Source organism: Clupea harengus, unplaced genomic scaffold (assembly GCF_900700415.2).
Source record: "Clupea harengus unplaced genomic scaffold, Ch_v2.0.2, whole genome shotgun sequence".
In the NCBI taxonomy this organism is placed as follows: Eukaryota; Metazoa; Chordata; class Actinopteri; order Clupeiformes; family Clupeidae; genus Clupea; species Clupea harengus.
The window spans coordinates 4,607-19,172 of record NW_024880222.1 but is presented as its reverse complement, the minus strand read 5'-3'; the positions used below and the strand labels follow the sequence as shown (position 1 = coordinate 19,172).

Below are 14,566 nucleotides of genomic sequence, written 5' to 3'. Positions count from 1 at the left end.
GGTAGAATGTGTTGGCTGAGGGCCCACAGTGAGGTAGGTCAACACCATCCTACTATCTCTGGGAACCCAAAGGAGTGAGGATTCTATATGTGTGTGTGTGTGTGTGTGTGTGTGTGTGTGTGTGTGTGTGTGTGTGTGTGTTAGTCTGCCTGTTTATGGGTGTTGTGTGTCTGTGACTCTGTGCATGTGGGGGTGTTGTGTGTGTGTTAGTAAGTGTGTGTGTGTGTATGTGTGCATGAATATGTTTGTTTGTGTGTGTGTGTGTGTGTGTGTGTGTGTGTGTGTGTGTGTGTGTGTGTGTGTGAAAGTGATATCACAAGCTGTGCACCTTCAGGTATGCAACTCTGCCACTCTTTTCTCTCTGGGCACACACACACATTTTACTCTATCCACTGTCACCCAGACGATTCCCTAACTCTAAACACACTCAACGAATTTTTCAAAACATAACAAAAACATAACGACACATTTTCACCAATCTAATTGAAACTCTATGCGGGGGTTGAAACTTGTCTATTCAACTCAATATTTCCTATTCAATTTTCAATTGTAGTCATTGATGTAGCACCAGTGCATCCCTCTCCTTGTAAATCCTTCGCTGGTGCACCGAGGTGTCGCTCAGTGTCTCTGCACTGATGCACTGATGCCCACAGGCACAAGAAGGGCATTAGGCTGTGCAGGCTCAGAGGCGTCACAGTGCTAGCTGAGGTGTTCGGGTTGTGTGGTGCATCGCAACAGACCCGCCTCTCGAATGGAGAGGCCTAACTAGGAGATGAGCTCACAGACACAAGCGACTTCGCTGGCGTCTGTCAGTGACTGACATACAGAGAACAGGTAGAATGGTGTGGATACAAGGTAGATAAGAGTGTGTTGATATCTATACAGCTAATGAGGTATGAGGGTAGGTGTTGTTTGCACATTGACATGGGCATGTGTAGTATACATGGGGATAAAGGACAACAGGTAGACTGTGAGTGTGTGTGTGTGTGTATGTGTGTGTGTATACAGATGTAAAGCACACTAGTGTGCTTGTGTTCAGGTACACTGATGAGGTAATATGGGAGTGATGAGCTGTCTGCAGTCATGTCGATATGTCTGTACGGCGAGCGGAACACTCACGTGTACAGATGACCAAGGTCCATTAAAAGACTGCATTAAAGAGGTTGAAATGTCGACTAGATCAGATCCTACACTTAGGAAAAAAAAGGAGGGCTCAAATGAGACCCATGCTGCTGTGAGTGTGTGTTGTACATTCCTGTAGAAACAATTAGCATCCCGTACACGTGGGCTTGAATTTGAGAAAGTAGATTTCACAGATTGACCCAAGTACTGAGGTGTATGTTTGTTTTTTTTTGTTTGTTTTTTGCACCTTAAAATCTAAGCATTTTTAAAAATCACCCAAGAGTAATGCTTGGAGGTAAGTAGGTAAATTGGGAGGTAGGTTCACGGATGCTAGCTTCTCTGGTCAAAGGAAAGCTTGGCTTTCCCAGCAAAGGGGCACGGACTACAAGAGAGAGTGAGAGAGAGAGAGAGAGGAGTCTTGAAGGTTGCACTTCAGAGCTGTCCAAGTTACAGCAAGAACAGGGTGGCATCAACACTGTGTCTGGCGTCAGCAGTCTCGTTTGGCTAAACGGAAAGAGCGAAAGGAGACCGTAAAAAAAAATCCCCCCGTCTTATTCACTGTTCCTCCGTAGAACTTTGACCCCACCCCACCCCTCCCACCCCCCAACCCCATCCTTTCCTCCTCGTTATCTTCTTCTTCTTCCTCCTCTTCCTCTGGATCAAACTTCCTGGTCCTCGAAGACCTCCAGGAAGAGCGGGGGGAAGAGTTCGTTGGGGCACTCCACCTTCATGTGGAGGAAGCGGCTGGCGTGGCAGGCCCCGATCATGCGCAGGTCCGTCACCTTCATCAGCAGCTTGGGCCAGTAGTGGGCCATGTTGTGCTTGCGGTGGTTGATGTAGTGTTCGAACGCCAGCAGGTACTTCTCCTGGCACGCCTCGATCTTCTCCACGCTCGTCACGCCTGCGCGGTCTAAAGGAGAAGGGGGGAGGGGTTGAGGAGTGTGGAACCAACCCAGGAGAAGAGGAGGAAAGTGAGTGAGGGGTTAAAGAGGAGGAAGATGGTAAGAAAAGAGAGTGAAAGAGAGTGAGGTGAAAAAGAGGGGGAATAGAGTGTGTGTGTGTGTGTGTGTGTGTGTGTGTGGGGGGGGTTTAGAGGAGGAGGAGAATGAAAAAGAGTGAGGAAATAAACACGTCAGTGATGTGTTAAGGTATGAGCAGTGTATAAGCACACACAAGGTGAAAGAGGTGAATGAGAGGTATGGGGAGACTCGTACGTAGTGTATTTACATTGGGGGACTCGTACGTAATGTATTTACGTACATTGTAAATTAATGGGAGTTAAAGGTAATTATTACATGAATACAGTCTTTGAAATTTACTGGGGCACAAACTGGAAATAACAGAACCTCACACAAGCTTATAAACATGCTACGACAGGTTGATGAAACATCAAAATAGTCCTGTAAATTTGTCAGACAGGCTTGTAAATATTCAAGACAGGTTAATAGGTGCATTTCAGCGAGGGATGCCAAAGCTATCAATACCACTGTGCTCCAAAGGAAACTCGCAGACTACACAGCAGCCAACTCTGGAACAGATCTGTCTCTGATCTGGTGAGCATCCACACGAGACCAGAGCCAAATCAGGGCCAGACCTGTGCCAAGTCAGGACCAGATCCGAGCCAAATCAGGACCAGACCTGAGCCAGAGCAGGCAGCCAATCTACAGTCTGGCCACAGAGGTGATGTTAAAGCATTCTGGATTGGTAAAATGCAAAAGCTAGTTTAGAAAACCTTAGACCTTTCTAGAGGACTGGGCTGGGCCCGGTCTCGCCCCACAGGCATGCCAATTCTGGGCCAGACGTGGGCCTCTACTGATCCCCTGCCCATTTACCTGAGCTCATGAGCAGCACGGCCTGCAGCAGGGCCACCTCTGAGTCGTCCAGGCTGAACTGTGCCAGACTCTTGCCGAGGTCGAAGATGGCGTCCGACACCACGCCCAGCCCGCCGTTCTTCAGCTGCTCGCGCTTGACGGCCATCTCCCCGCTCAGCGTCAGCGTCTCGCTTTCGGGGTCGTAGCGCACTGCTGCCCGCAGGGACATGATCTCCATACAGCAGCCTTTCAGCAAGATGATTTGGTCCTCGCATGGGAGCTGGTGGAGACAACAGACAGAGAGAGAGTTACAGATACACACCCACACACACACACACAAACACACACACACACAAACACACATACACACATTCACACATACACAAACACACACATCACTGTTTCAACTAGGATGATTTGGACCTTACTAAGGGAGTTACAGATACACATAATTGAATTTAATAAGTTACAGACACACATAATCTCTCTCACTCACTCACACACACACACACACAAATACAGACACAAATACACACACACACACACACACACACAAACACACACACAAACAGCAGATGTTCAGGGAGATCTGATTCTGGTAAGGCAGCTGGCAGAGGGAGGAACAAGGAGTAACATACACACACTCACACGTACACACTCACACTCACACACTCAAACTCACACACTCAAACTCACACTCACACGTAAACAAACAAGCGCACACAAACACACATCGACCTATAAACAAATGGCACTGTGATGTTCTGGTCAAGGTGTATCAGAGAGACCGAAAGCAGTTTGACACACACAGATAAATGCAAGGCAAAATGAAGAGGTGAGGAGAACGAGAAGAGGCAGAGGTAGATATGACATGAAAGAGTAGAACACACAGGTTGACGCACACACACACACACACACACACACACACACACACACACACACACACTCTTTCTGACAGTCTGATTATATTGTGGTACTGGAGCCATGTGTAGTAGTCTGAATCTGAACCACAAAGCACTCAGCTGTAAGCCAATAGGATCGTCCTTCCCATGAATGGAGTTCATTCTACCGTGTGCGATTAACATACTTTTACCCTGTGTCCACACGCACGCACACACACACACACACACACACACACACACACACACACACACACACACACACACACACACAGACGCAGGCTGTGGCACTGCATGATTCATAAGCTAACAGGAGGAATCAGAGTGACATTCACTCCTTCAGCATGAACCCTGCACACACACACCCCGCACACACACCCATTCACAGCCATGCGTGTGGTAATTACAGTGACCTTGTTATCGGATTTGTTTACAAAGAGAGGAGAAACTGTGAGTAGGGCTGAACGATTAATTGCATTTGCGATTTATTCGCGATATGATAGAACGCGATTTTCTAACCGCAACGTTCGCGATTAAAAACGTGATCTAAAAAATATTTTCTTAAGATGGTAAATTTTGCACACAGTGTTTAAAAAGTACATGCCTTGTGTTTATTCTTACAATGACTGTTTAAATTACTTAAATGCACAATGGCAAAGCTACCAATTTGTGGTTCTTGATTCTGTAATGAGCAGTTAAATAAAAATTTAAATTGTGGGAAATAATATTTTACACTAAATGTATCTAATATTGTGTTGGTCATATTGAAATCATTTATTATGATTTGTTGGGAAAAAAATTAGGATAAAATAAGAATCGCATATTAAATCGCATATTAAATCGCATTCGCAATATTGGGGGGAAAATCGCAATTCGATTATTTCCCCAAATCGTTCAGCCCTAACTGTGAGCAAGGAAAAAACAAACACACGCACACACACACACACACACACATACGCATGCACACAGAAACAGAAACAGAAACACACACACACACACACACACACACACACACACACACATATACGTAGGCACACACACACACACAGAAATGCATACAGTACGTATGAACACAGGCACACAGACAGATAGATACCCATGCTACATGGACTTTTATGGTCAATCAGTGAGTGGTTCCAATAGAAGAGCTGAGCAACAAATCAATCAGTCAGATCAATTGGTATGTGGCAAAATGTCACATCAAGGTGTTTCGATCATTCCCCAACCCAGAACAACTGTCCAATAATTCCTAATTAGTCCAAAATATTGTGTGCCTTTAAATAATGGTCTCTATATTAATTACTTAAATAACAATACAAATACAATAAAAGAACTGGCCCTCTAAGATTAAAAATAAATCTAGAAATATATGTATCTAAGACATTTATAAATAAATATAATAATGTTTAATAATACAACTATGAATGAATGAATGAATAGATAAATAAATGGCATCAAATCACATAATAGGCCACATTGAGCTTTCTCCTGCTATTGAAACTACCTGACGTGGTGTTTTTGTTAAAAATCAGTCCCCTCATGCTGAATGTCTGAAAACAACAAATAATGTTCAATTCTGAGTCAGTTGTACTAAGCACACAAACGCACACACACACACACACACACACAGAGAAAAAAAATGGACGCCTCAGGAAAAAAAAAAGCGATAATTGCGATCCCTGCGAAGTGCTGTTATTCCTCACCATTAGTGCATCCCTCCTCCTGCTTCACAGGGAAACGGGAGGCTGGAATATGATTGCTTCTCGAGTGGAGAGAGCTATCACAAGCCGGGCTCTACTGAGACACAACAACCCCCCACTGACAAGGGCTCCATCTCCAAAAAGCGCTCTTAAAGCCGCTGATCACAGGAAGTCTACCACCGCATCCATCTTCAGGTAACAGTAATGACATATAATAGCCTTAGCGCATCTCTGCCTCCGACTGCTCTGAGCCAAAGAGAGAAACAATTTCAGCACTGTTGTGCTCTTGTACTTCTCTGTGATATTCCAGTTCTATTCTACTACAATGATATTTTTTCTGTCACATCTGTAACTAGCACTTTGTACCTCTAGGGGTAACTACATTTGAGTCCAGAATGAATACTGTTTTCAGTGCAGTCTCTCTCTAATGGCCAAGCTTTTAAAACCCCTCACACCATCTATCACTGAACAATACCTCACGCAGTGACCTGGCAGCGCAAGCTTAGACACACCTCGGAGAACATGGGGAGCTTTTTGGCAAAGTCAACCACTCGGGTGATGGCGGGGGTTATGATCTTGGTAAACTCGCTGAAGGCTTCGAGGTCCACTTTGTCGCCGTCCGGTGTGGTGGCTACCGGGGACTGGCCAATGTCCTCGGGCTGTGGGGAGAGAGACAGAGAGAGAGACAGTAAGAGGGAGCTCTTTGCCATTTCTCTCACTCTGTCATAGACATCCGCCAAATCAGCTTCTAAATCTACCACCGTCTCATTTTCTTGAACTCTTGCACATTCATCCTCCCACATATCAACAGCCTGAGATTCAGATGAATATAGAGTGCGCTATAAATTAAATGAATTATTATTATTATTATTATTCAACAGCCATACAAACAGAAATACAGTCTGAGGTGCTGGTGGCTTGGCTGATGGGCCCAGGTCACAAACACGCCACCCTGCTCTTCCTCACCAGAAACTTCCTACTTTGCTTCCATTGGGAGCCCTGGGCGTTGGTGTCTCGGTGGGCCTCGGTCACCAGGTGGATGAGCTCCCACTCCGAGTCCGTGGGCTCCGGCCGGGTCTGAAGCGTCCGTACCAGCTCGTCCTTCTTACGCTTCTCGCGGTTCTCCTCGATCAGACGCCGCTTGGCCACGCGTTTACTGTCGTCCAACACCACTGGGGGGGTGGGAGAGAGTGATGACAGAGTGAGACAACAACGAAAGGGATAAAGAAGAAAAGGATCGAAAAAAGACTAACACTAAAACTAGCAATGAAAAAAAAATTGCAGTTAAAATCAGCTTCGTTTAAATTTTCATTCTACCATTTTCAGCTCCTATAAATCAAGGCTTTCCCCCAGAATACCGGCAACTACACTAAACTAACACTAAAACTAAAGTAAAACTCAGTTCCTCAAAAAAAAACTAAAAAAATACCTTTGCACTCGGAAAACTCACTAAAACTAAACTGAAAGCAAAAACCAAACTGAAAGACTAAATCCAAATAAAAATAAGGAAAATGTCAAAACTATCCTTACTCGTCTGCATATATGTACACAGAGTTGTCTTGAGGGGTGTGCACTGTACACATAGGCAGGAACAGGGATGATGACAGCTCACATGAGATTCAGCTTTGTGAAGGAGCCATTTGATACAGTGTGTGACTCCTTCCTCAGCCTACCCAACCTACTGCTGCAGGGCATGAACTCATACGGTTCAAACAACTCACATGCAAAAATGGAGGGGAAATATATATCACACCAAACTGAGACAAAGTAATTAAGGCCTAAGTTGTACAAAATCATCACTGTAGAAAATCATGACAGTTTATCAATTTATCTGTTTGCCTTGCAAACTGCATTACTACTTCTCCTTCTACTACCATAACCGTTAGGGTGTGTCGCTTATAACCGTGTTGGGCTGCAGTTTAGACGGTACACTTTCACAAACACACCTCATCCACAAGACCACGGCACCAGCTTCCTTCTGGGTTACCTGTGGGGCTTTAGTAGCCATATTAAACCCTGGAGCAGCACTACCCGTAGCCATGTTGTGAACCCTTGGCTGGATTCCCCTGGCTCAGTTTTGGGATTTGACTTAGTGTTTGGCACGTTTTGGTTTTCTGTTTTGTTTGTAACTGGGATTTGCCCAGTTTTTTGTATGCACCCGAGGAGACTTCTCGCGTGTGTTTGTGTTTGTATGTGTGTGTGTGTGTGTGTGTGTGTGAGTGTGATATATAAGTACTCACGGTCCATGGCCATGCCCACTGCGATACACTTCTTGAAGCGGCACAGCTGGCACTGGTTGCGGGTGATCTTGTCGATGATGCAGGAGCTGTCATACTTGCAGGAGTACGCTGGGTGCAGGTTCTTCTGGATGGTACGCCGGAAAAAACCCTGGAGCAGGTCATAAAGGTGACAATGACTTACTGTCTGTGTCTGTGTCTGTGTCTGTAAATGAGTAGCTGGGCTGATAGTGGTAGTTCATGGAATTATTTTTGGAGGTGTGCGTAACTCTGTGTCTGTGTTTGCGTGTGTGAGTAGATTTGCATCTATGACTGTGTCTGTGAATAAATATGATACACGTTTGTGTGTGGTGTGTGTGTGTGTGGTGTGTGTGTGTGTGTGTGTGTTTGTGTGTGTGTGTGTTACACACCTTGCAGCCCTCGCAGGTGATGCAGCGGTAATGGTAGCCCGTGGCCTTATCCCCACACACCACACACGGCTCATCCTTCTCCAGGTAGCTGGGAATGTACCCTGGGATAGAGATGCTCAGCGCTTGAGAAGGAGGAGGAAAGGGCAGAGTTATCCCAGAAACAAACACACACACACACACACACACACACACACACACACACACACACACACACACACACACAAACTTACTTTCTCTGCCTCTTTCACTGTGTCTTTGTCAACTTTATTCTCCATACCCTCTCACACACACACGCATGCACACAGCATCGCCTAATGTGACACATATTAGTGTGTTCTTACCAGACATACTCTTGGCCGAACATTGGCGGTTCTTCCTAGTCCTCTTCAGACCATTAGACCACCTTTATAAAGAGAGGGAGACCGAGAGAGAGAGAGAGAGAGAGAGAGAGAGAGAGAGAGAGAGAGAGAGAAACATGTAAAACAGGTAGAAACTAATGAGTACTAAACTCAATCTTTCGTCACAAAAATCACACGTATGCAATATGCAGCATAACCTGACCCTTCACCTTTCCACTGTCCACCAATAGCAAGAGTAAAAGCAAAAAAACACTACTAACAGATCATCTTAAGTCACTAAGGATTCTTGTCTGCATGAGAGACGCACGCACGCACACACGCACGCACACGCACACACACACACACACACACACACACACACACACGACACGACACGACACAGCCACTGTCCATAATAGTGTGCTCAGACAGATGATGGGTACACTGTGACATGGTTATGAAAGCTCCATCATCAGCACCAGTCTCAAAAATCACACACTATAACCTCAAATCTGTAACCTTTTCTTCATTTCCACCTTTCATTTCATTGAGACATTTTCAAGACAGGATGAAGAGAAAGAGAGAGAGAGAGAGAGAGAGAGAGACAGAGAAGAGACGAGAAAAGAGAGATGATCTTCCAATCCTGGGTAATCAAGGAAAAGACAGGAAACCTAGCCCCCTGCTGCTCTTTACCTTTTAGACAATTACACAAAACTCTTTTAACATCTCCAGCCTACTCTTAAATCTGCCAGAACATACACATTATAGATCATGCACACACCCACGTGTAATTTCCATTTAACATGGGCACACACGCAAACGCACACACACACACACACACACACACACGCACACAAACACACTAATGCATACACACTCACACGCAATGCACACAGACAGAAGAAGTGGTAATATAGAGAAAACTCTGACCTGTTGAGGCACTGCAGAGGTAAAATGTGCATTGTGATGTTTTTGTGTTGCTCACTGCCTGACTGACAGGGCTGGCACACTCAATGTGACAGTGTGCAGCCTGTGCCTCTCTCCTCCTTCTATCTCTCAGGGTAATCACACACACACACAACCACGCAAAAACACACACCCACACTCTTTCTCTCTCTGGCTCACCCTCATTCTATCTCTCTGTCTCTCAGGGCTGTCTCACACATGTGTGCACGCGCACACACACACACACACACACACACACACACACACACACACACACACACACACACACACACCAGGTGATTCACTGAGCCTTGTGCTTCCTCTCCTCATTCAGCCCCTCCTCCTCTCCCTTGTTCAATGTCCCCCACTCCATGTCTCCATTTTTCTTGACATCATTGCCATGACCTTTCTGTCTTTCTGATTAAATAGAGGTGGAGGGAACTTTCTATTCAATATGAGCACTGTATTTTCTTTATCCCATATGCATGCAGTTACATAAAGGTCATAGAACCATAAGATATTGTACATAAAACTCTGTTGAAAATATCAAATTGTAAAGAGGAGCTTGGTTTGACATAGGGTTATTTCTGCAGTCTACAGGTAACATCCTAAAAACCCCATCAACCCTCCCCATCCCTTTCTGTATTAAACAGCTCAATATCCCTTTCACAGCTGAATGCAGAAACTAGCAGCAAATGGAGCCAATTAAAATGAAAGAAAAAGCTGGGCTGAAGGTCCTTAAGGGTCTTGTCTCTTGAAAAGAAGTAAGAAAGGTTATGCCACAAATTAGCTTTGCCATTCTTTTCACAGATTTGCTCTAAGGTTAGGCAGGAACACTACATTACACATGCAAAGAGTTAAGCTTTCATAGAACTAGTGTCAGCAGAACATCTACATGGGTAGGCACGTTGTGCTTAGAATACAATATAACATGCGGATTTAACTATGTGATAAATATGATAGATGATAACTAACCACATTTACACAGGATGGTGTACGATGTTGGGCTTCCCATGCCGTATCTCTCAGTTGGTGTGAATACAAATTCAAATGCGTCTAGACCTACAATAATGATAATGATTGACATTGTTCCTGTGTCTTCTGTGAATGTTTATTATTTCTTTGAGGTTTTTTTTTATGCACTTCATGACACTTAAGAGGGGCCAGGCGTGCAAATTCTCCGTGATGAAGAGGCTGTTCCTTTGAGTCCCAGTTTGTATTGATTTAGAGATTTTTTTTAGAGCTGGCACTATATTAAAAATGTCATGGCTAATATTTATGCTCCATATTCCCTCGATGCTTGGCCAGCTTATGATATTACAGCAAGACTTAAAACAATGTCCCTGACCTCTCCATTTGCCAATGGCTGTGGTTAACAATGCTACATCTGATACGCTGAGTTTACATGGCAACAGTGCGATGGTCCGAGATAAAGTTTATCACAGGTGGAAGACCCTACGCGCACGACAAAAACATGTTACCATGTTCTGGCAAACCTGCTGCAAAAATATTAAAATGGATTTGAACAAGAAGGGACGCAGATGAAGGAGAGATAAAAATGGGAAAACAATCAAATCCTTCATTTGTGTCTCCGAGGGTCTAGTTTCACTAAGCCCCTGTGTATTCAGATATGTTCAATTTGCTAATTACAGCTGCACTCCACAGTTAATTACCCAAGTGGATGTTGAGATTCTCACAGATAAGGAGGAGGTATCTCATCATCATCATCAAACTTTCTTTAGATTTTGTACTTGTATCAGCCTTGTATGATTACCTAAAAAACACAGGAGTTGAATGTAACTTTCTACTAAATTACTAAGCAGTCCTTGTTGGCTTTGAAGTGTGTGTATCAGGGTTGTCAGACTAACTACAAACAGGATTTGAACATACCTTCCTAGAAAAAAGAATCTTTTTTGGTCTTACTTCACAACACTTGTTGCAGTGTACACATAATCCAATACATATTTTATGGCTGAGGATATAAAGTGGTGGTAAAAACATACTTTGAAATGTTTTCTGGATGTTTTTGATTACTGAAAAAGCCTACATGTAGAACGTCAATCGTACTCTAAATTACCTGTGAGAATCATATAACAACATATAATAATGTTTTTCAAGGAAGGTGCGTTCAATTGCTGAATTTCCTTCAGAATCAATAAAATGTGTGTGTGTGTGTGTGACTATAAGCTATGACTCAGAAACCATAGGAAAATCAGACAGCGAGGCACAAGGCTCTATGCAGTACAAAGCACATGTGCTTGATTTCTCACTCTCTCTCTCTCTCTCCCCCTAGAGATGTAGGCATATATTACCAACATCTGACCTTTCAGCGTTGCACTTTCCATGCCCTGGGACCAACGCTAGCTCACAGTCCACAATAAGCAAGGGTGAGCAAGGTATAACGTCACTATTATAACATAAATATGGTTTGATTCTTGTCTACACATGACACACACACACACACACACACACACACACACACACACACACACACACACAATTGCTTAATGTGACATATTGATTTGTCCTGAGCTGTTCTCCCTTTCTACTTTGCCCCATCATCAGATCCCCACCACCACCCCACCCACCCACTCATTCTGTCCCCCTTCCTCACTAATCCTGCCCACTCTCTGCAACCATAATCCCTTTCAGAAACCGGCTTTATGATTATGTGAATATGGAGCTCTAGGATCAATACAAAGAATACAGTGTGTCAAGGCAACCTGTTGTCATGGCAGGCCATGATGAATTAAGTGATGTGATCCGCTTTGGAACGAAAATAAATCAAAATATGTAAATAGAACTGTTGAACCATAACTTGATTTAGAGTAATACTCTTAAATGTAGTTAATGGAACCAACCAATACATGCTGGTGGGTTTCATTTTAATCCTGTTAAAGTTGTAACCAAGGGCATCAATTATAAAATGCCCCCCAAAAGAACACACACACACACACACACACACACACACACACACACACACACACACACACACACACACACACACACACACACACACACACACACACACACACACACACACACACACACACACACACACAAAAAAACATCTGAATGGCTCATATGTAGAGCATAACCAGTGGAGTCCCACAGGGACTTTACTTAAAACAGTTTATTCCTCACAGTCCTGAAACAATCCACACACACACACACCAACAACAACAGACCACACACACTCACCCTTTCTCATCTCCCTCTGATAGGTTTGAGTCCTCTTCGTTGGGCATGGGTTCCGTTCACCTCAATTCCATCCAGTGACCAATCATGTGAGACTAAGGTGGTCCCCACCCTTCTCTTCTTGTCCGGCATCCACCACCAAGTCAGTCAACAGCCATTAGAGGATTCCTGTTGGCACATCTGTAGAAGAAGAGGTCCCCAACTTCACTGTGCAGTCAATCGGCAAATGGTTGGGATAATTGCTTGTGGAGCCTGAGAGCAAAAAGACCAAAGCAGTTTGTCATGACCTACCCTTTTAGGGTACTGACCGATCAGCCAAATATGAGTATCAGACAAAAGTGCACAGTGACCCTGTCCAACATAGAATTGTGATTATGGTTACGATGTGTTTACTCAGTTCCTTATTTGTTTTTATTCAACCAGTTTCTGTATTTCTCAGACTTCCCGCCATCTGTCTGGTAGTATTCCATTCCAAGGGGGATTTTGTTAGCACAAGAGATCATTCACATTGATTGAATTCTACAAGAAACATTGTATTCAATGTTATACTAATATTAACAAAGTATTCAAAGACAAAAACTTGGATATTGTGTTTTTGTCTTTTCTGTTTCACTTTCATTTACAGATGCTGACAGAGATCGGTGACCTGAAGCTTGTCTTTTTGAACACTAGGTGGCACAAATGAGTGGCAGTTACCTAAATCAACCTCACCCTTGACCTGATCTCTGCTGTTGAACAGCTTCTGCCATCCACATGGACTGGATGACAGTACTATTGTTTTAGTTCTCCAGTGGCAATCCATCCAGTACACTTTTGTATCATACATTGTACACAAACTACTCTTATTCTTAAAGAAGAGTGGGTTATATGAGCTTTGGATAAAAGCTTTGGATAAATTACTCCTGTATTTCATGTTCTATCTACAACTATGCATTTTATTTCCTATTTGGGATCACAGAAATGACGTGTCTTTGTCATCACAGTTTTGTTTGCTGTCGTTTTTCTCAGGTGTAATCTCAACTCATCTTTTGTGTAGAGTACAAACCTTGAATTAATCTCTATGCTAATGCTGGTTTAACCACACACAGCAGTGTTGATGTGATTGTTGTCCATCACTGGTAAGATTTTTGATGGGATTACTTCCCCCCACAGAATATTCTGTTCTCCAATCTAAACATTCGGTTCTTAACAATGTTTTGCTACATGGCAGGATACGCTTTTTGTGGTCGCTCAAAACAACATACCAGAATGTTTAAGAAAATGGATGTGGATTTGTTCACATACAGGCATATGTGGAATCACATAAATTGATTTGCATTTGTGAGGGAAGGAAAAACATTCAGGTCAGTGTAGCTATGTGCAAACATCTCTGTAGTCTCTCTTGCACACAAAGCTAGAAACACACACACACACACTCACACACACACACGATTACAAAAATGGATCCGAACATTTGACAGAAGGAAAAGATATACAGTACATCCAGAAAACAATTTGAAAACATTTCTCTCCCACTCTCTCTCTCACACACACACTCACACTGTTCTCCCTCGGACAACCTTTGGCAGCACTGTTCTCAATAGCTGCCAAGAATGTGACTGGGTTTGAAAAACAAAACTAACCTCCCCCCACCCCTACCCCACCTCCTTTCCCCTTTCCTTCTCTCCTTCCTCTGATGCTGTTCAAGGTGAAACTGCTCTCCCAGACTACCTCACACTCGTGCACTCACACGCGCTTCGCTCCCACGTCGCTGGGGAAACATAACTCGAGCTGTAGCAGAAAAATATGCAGGCGACGGCGTCTCGCTTGTGCGCCTGAAGCGCTCACAGCAAGAACATCCACAAGGACACTGTGTTCTTGACGCTTTTTCCCCTGGGCATGACCCACGTCTGCACTTCCTCGCGTA

General features: G+C 43.9%; 1 protein-coding gene across 1 annotated transcript; it reads right to left on the bottom strand.

The window, feature by feature from the left end:
• Positions 1 to 252: 252 nt before the first annotated feature.
• On the bottom strand, positions 253 to 14,250 carry LOC122131642 (thyroid hormone receptor alpha-like). The gene is made up of 8 exons (XM_042706277.1): positions 12,664 to 14,250; positions 8,521 to 8,582; positions 8,180 to 8,301; positions 7,773 to 7,920; positions 6,499 to 6,704; positions 6,045 to 6,191; positions 2,955 to 3,213; positions 253 to 2,032 (listed from the first exon to the last, which is right to left on the bottom strand). Exons 1-8 carry the CDS (start codon positions 12,708 to 12,710, stop codon positions 1,782 to 1,784), a joined length of 1,242 nt encoding a protein of 413 aa, XP_042562211.1. The 5' UTR covers positions 12,711 to 14,250; the 3' UTR covers positions 253 to 1,781.
• Positions 14,251 to 14,566: the final 316 nt, after the last annotated feature.

What these genes read in the sequence shown, in the direction of transcription:
- LOC122131642 (XM_042706277.1), bottom strand. Translation starts at nt 12,710, where the DNA reads ATGCCCAACGAAGAGGACTCAAACCTATCAGAGGGAGATGAGAAAGG. An exon ending in TCAGAGGGAGATGAGAAAGG is followed by an intron (nt 8,583 to 12,663) that starts GTGAGTGTGTGT and finishes CTCTTTATAAAG; the next exon opens with GTGGTCTAATGGTCTGAAGA. An exon ending in AGCTCCCCATGTTCTCCGAG is followed by an intron (nt 3,214 to 6,044) that starts GTGTGTCTAAGC and finishes TGTCTCCACCAG; the next exon opens with CTCCCATGCGAGGACCAAAT.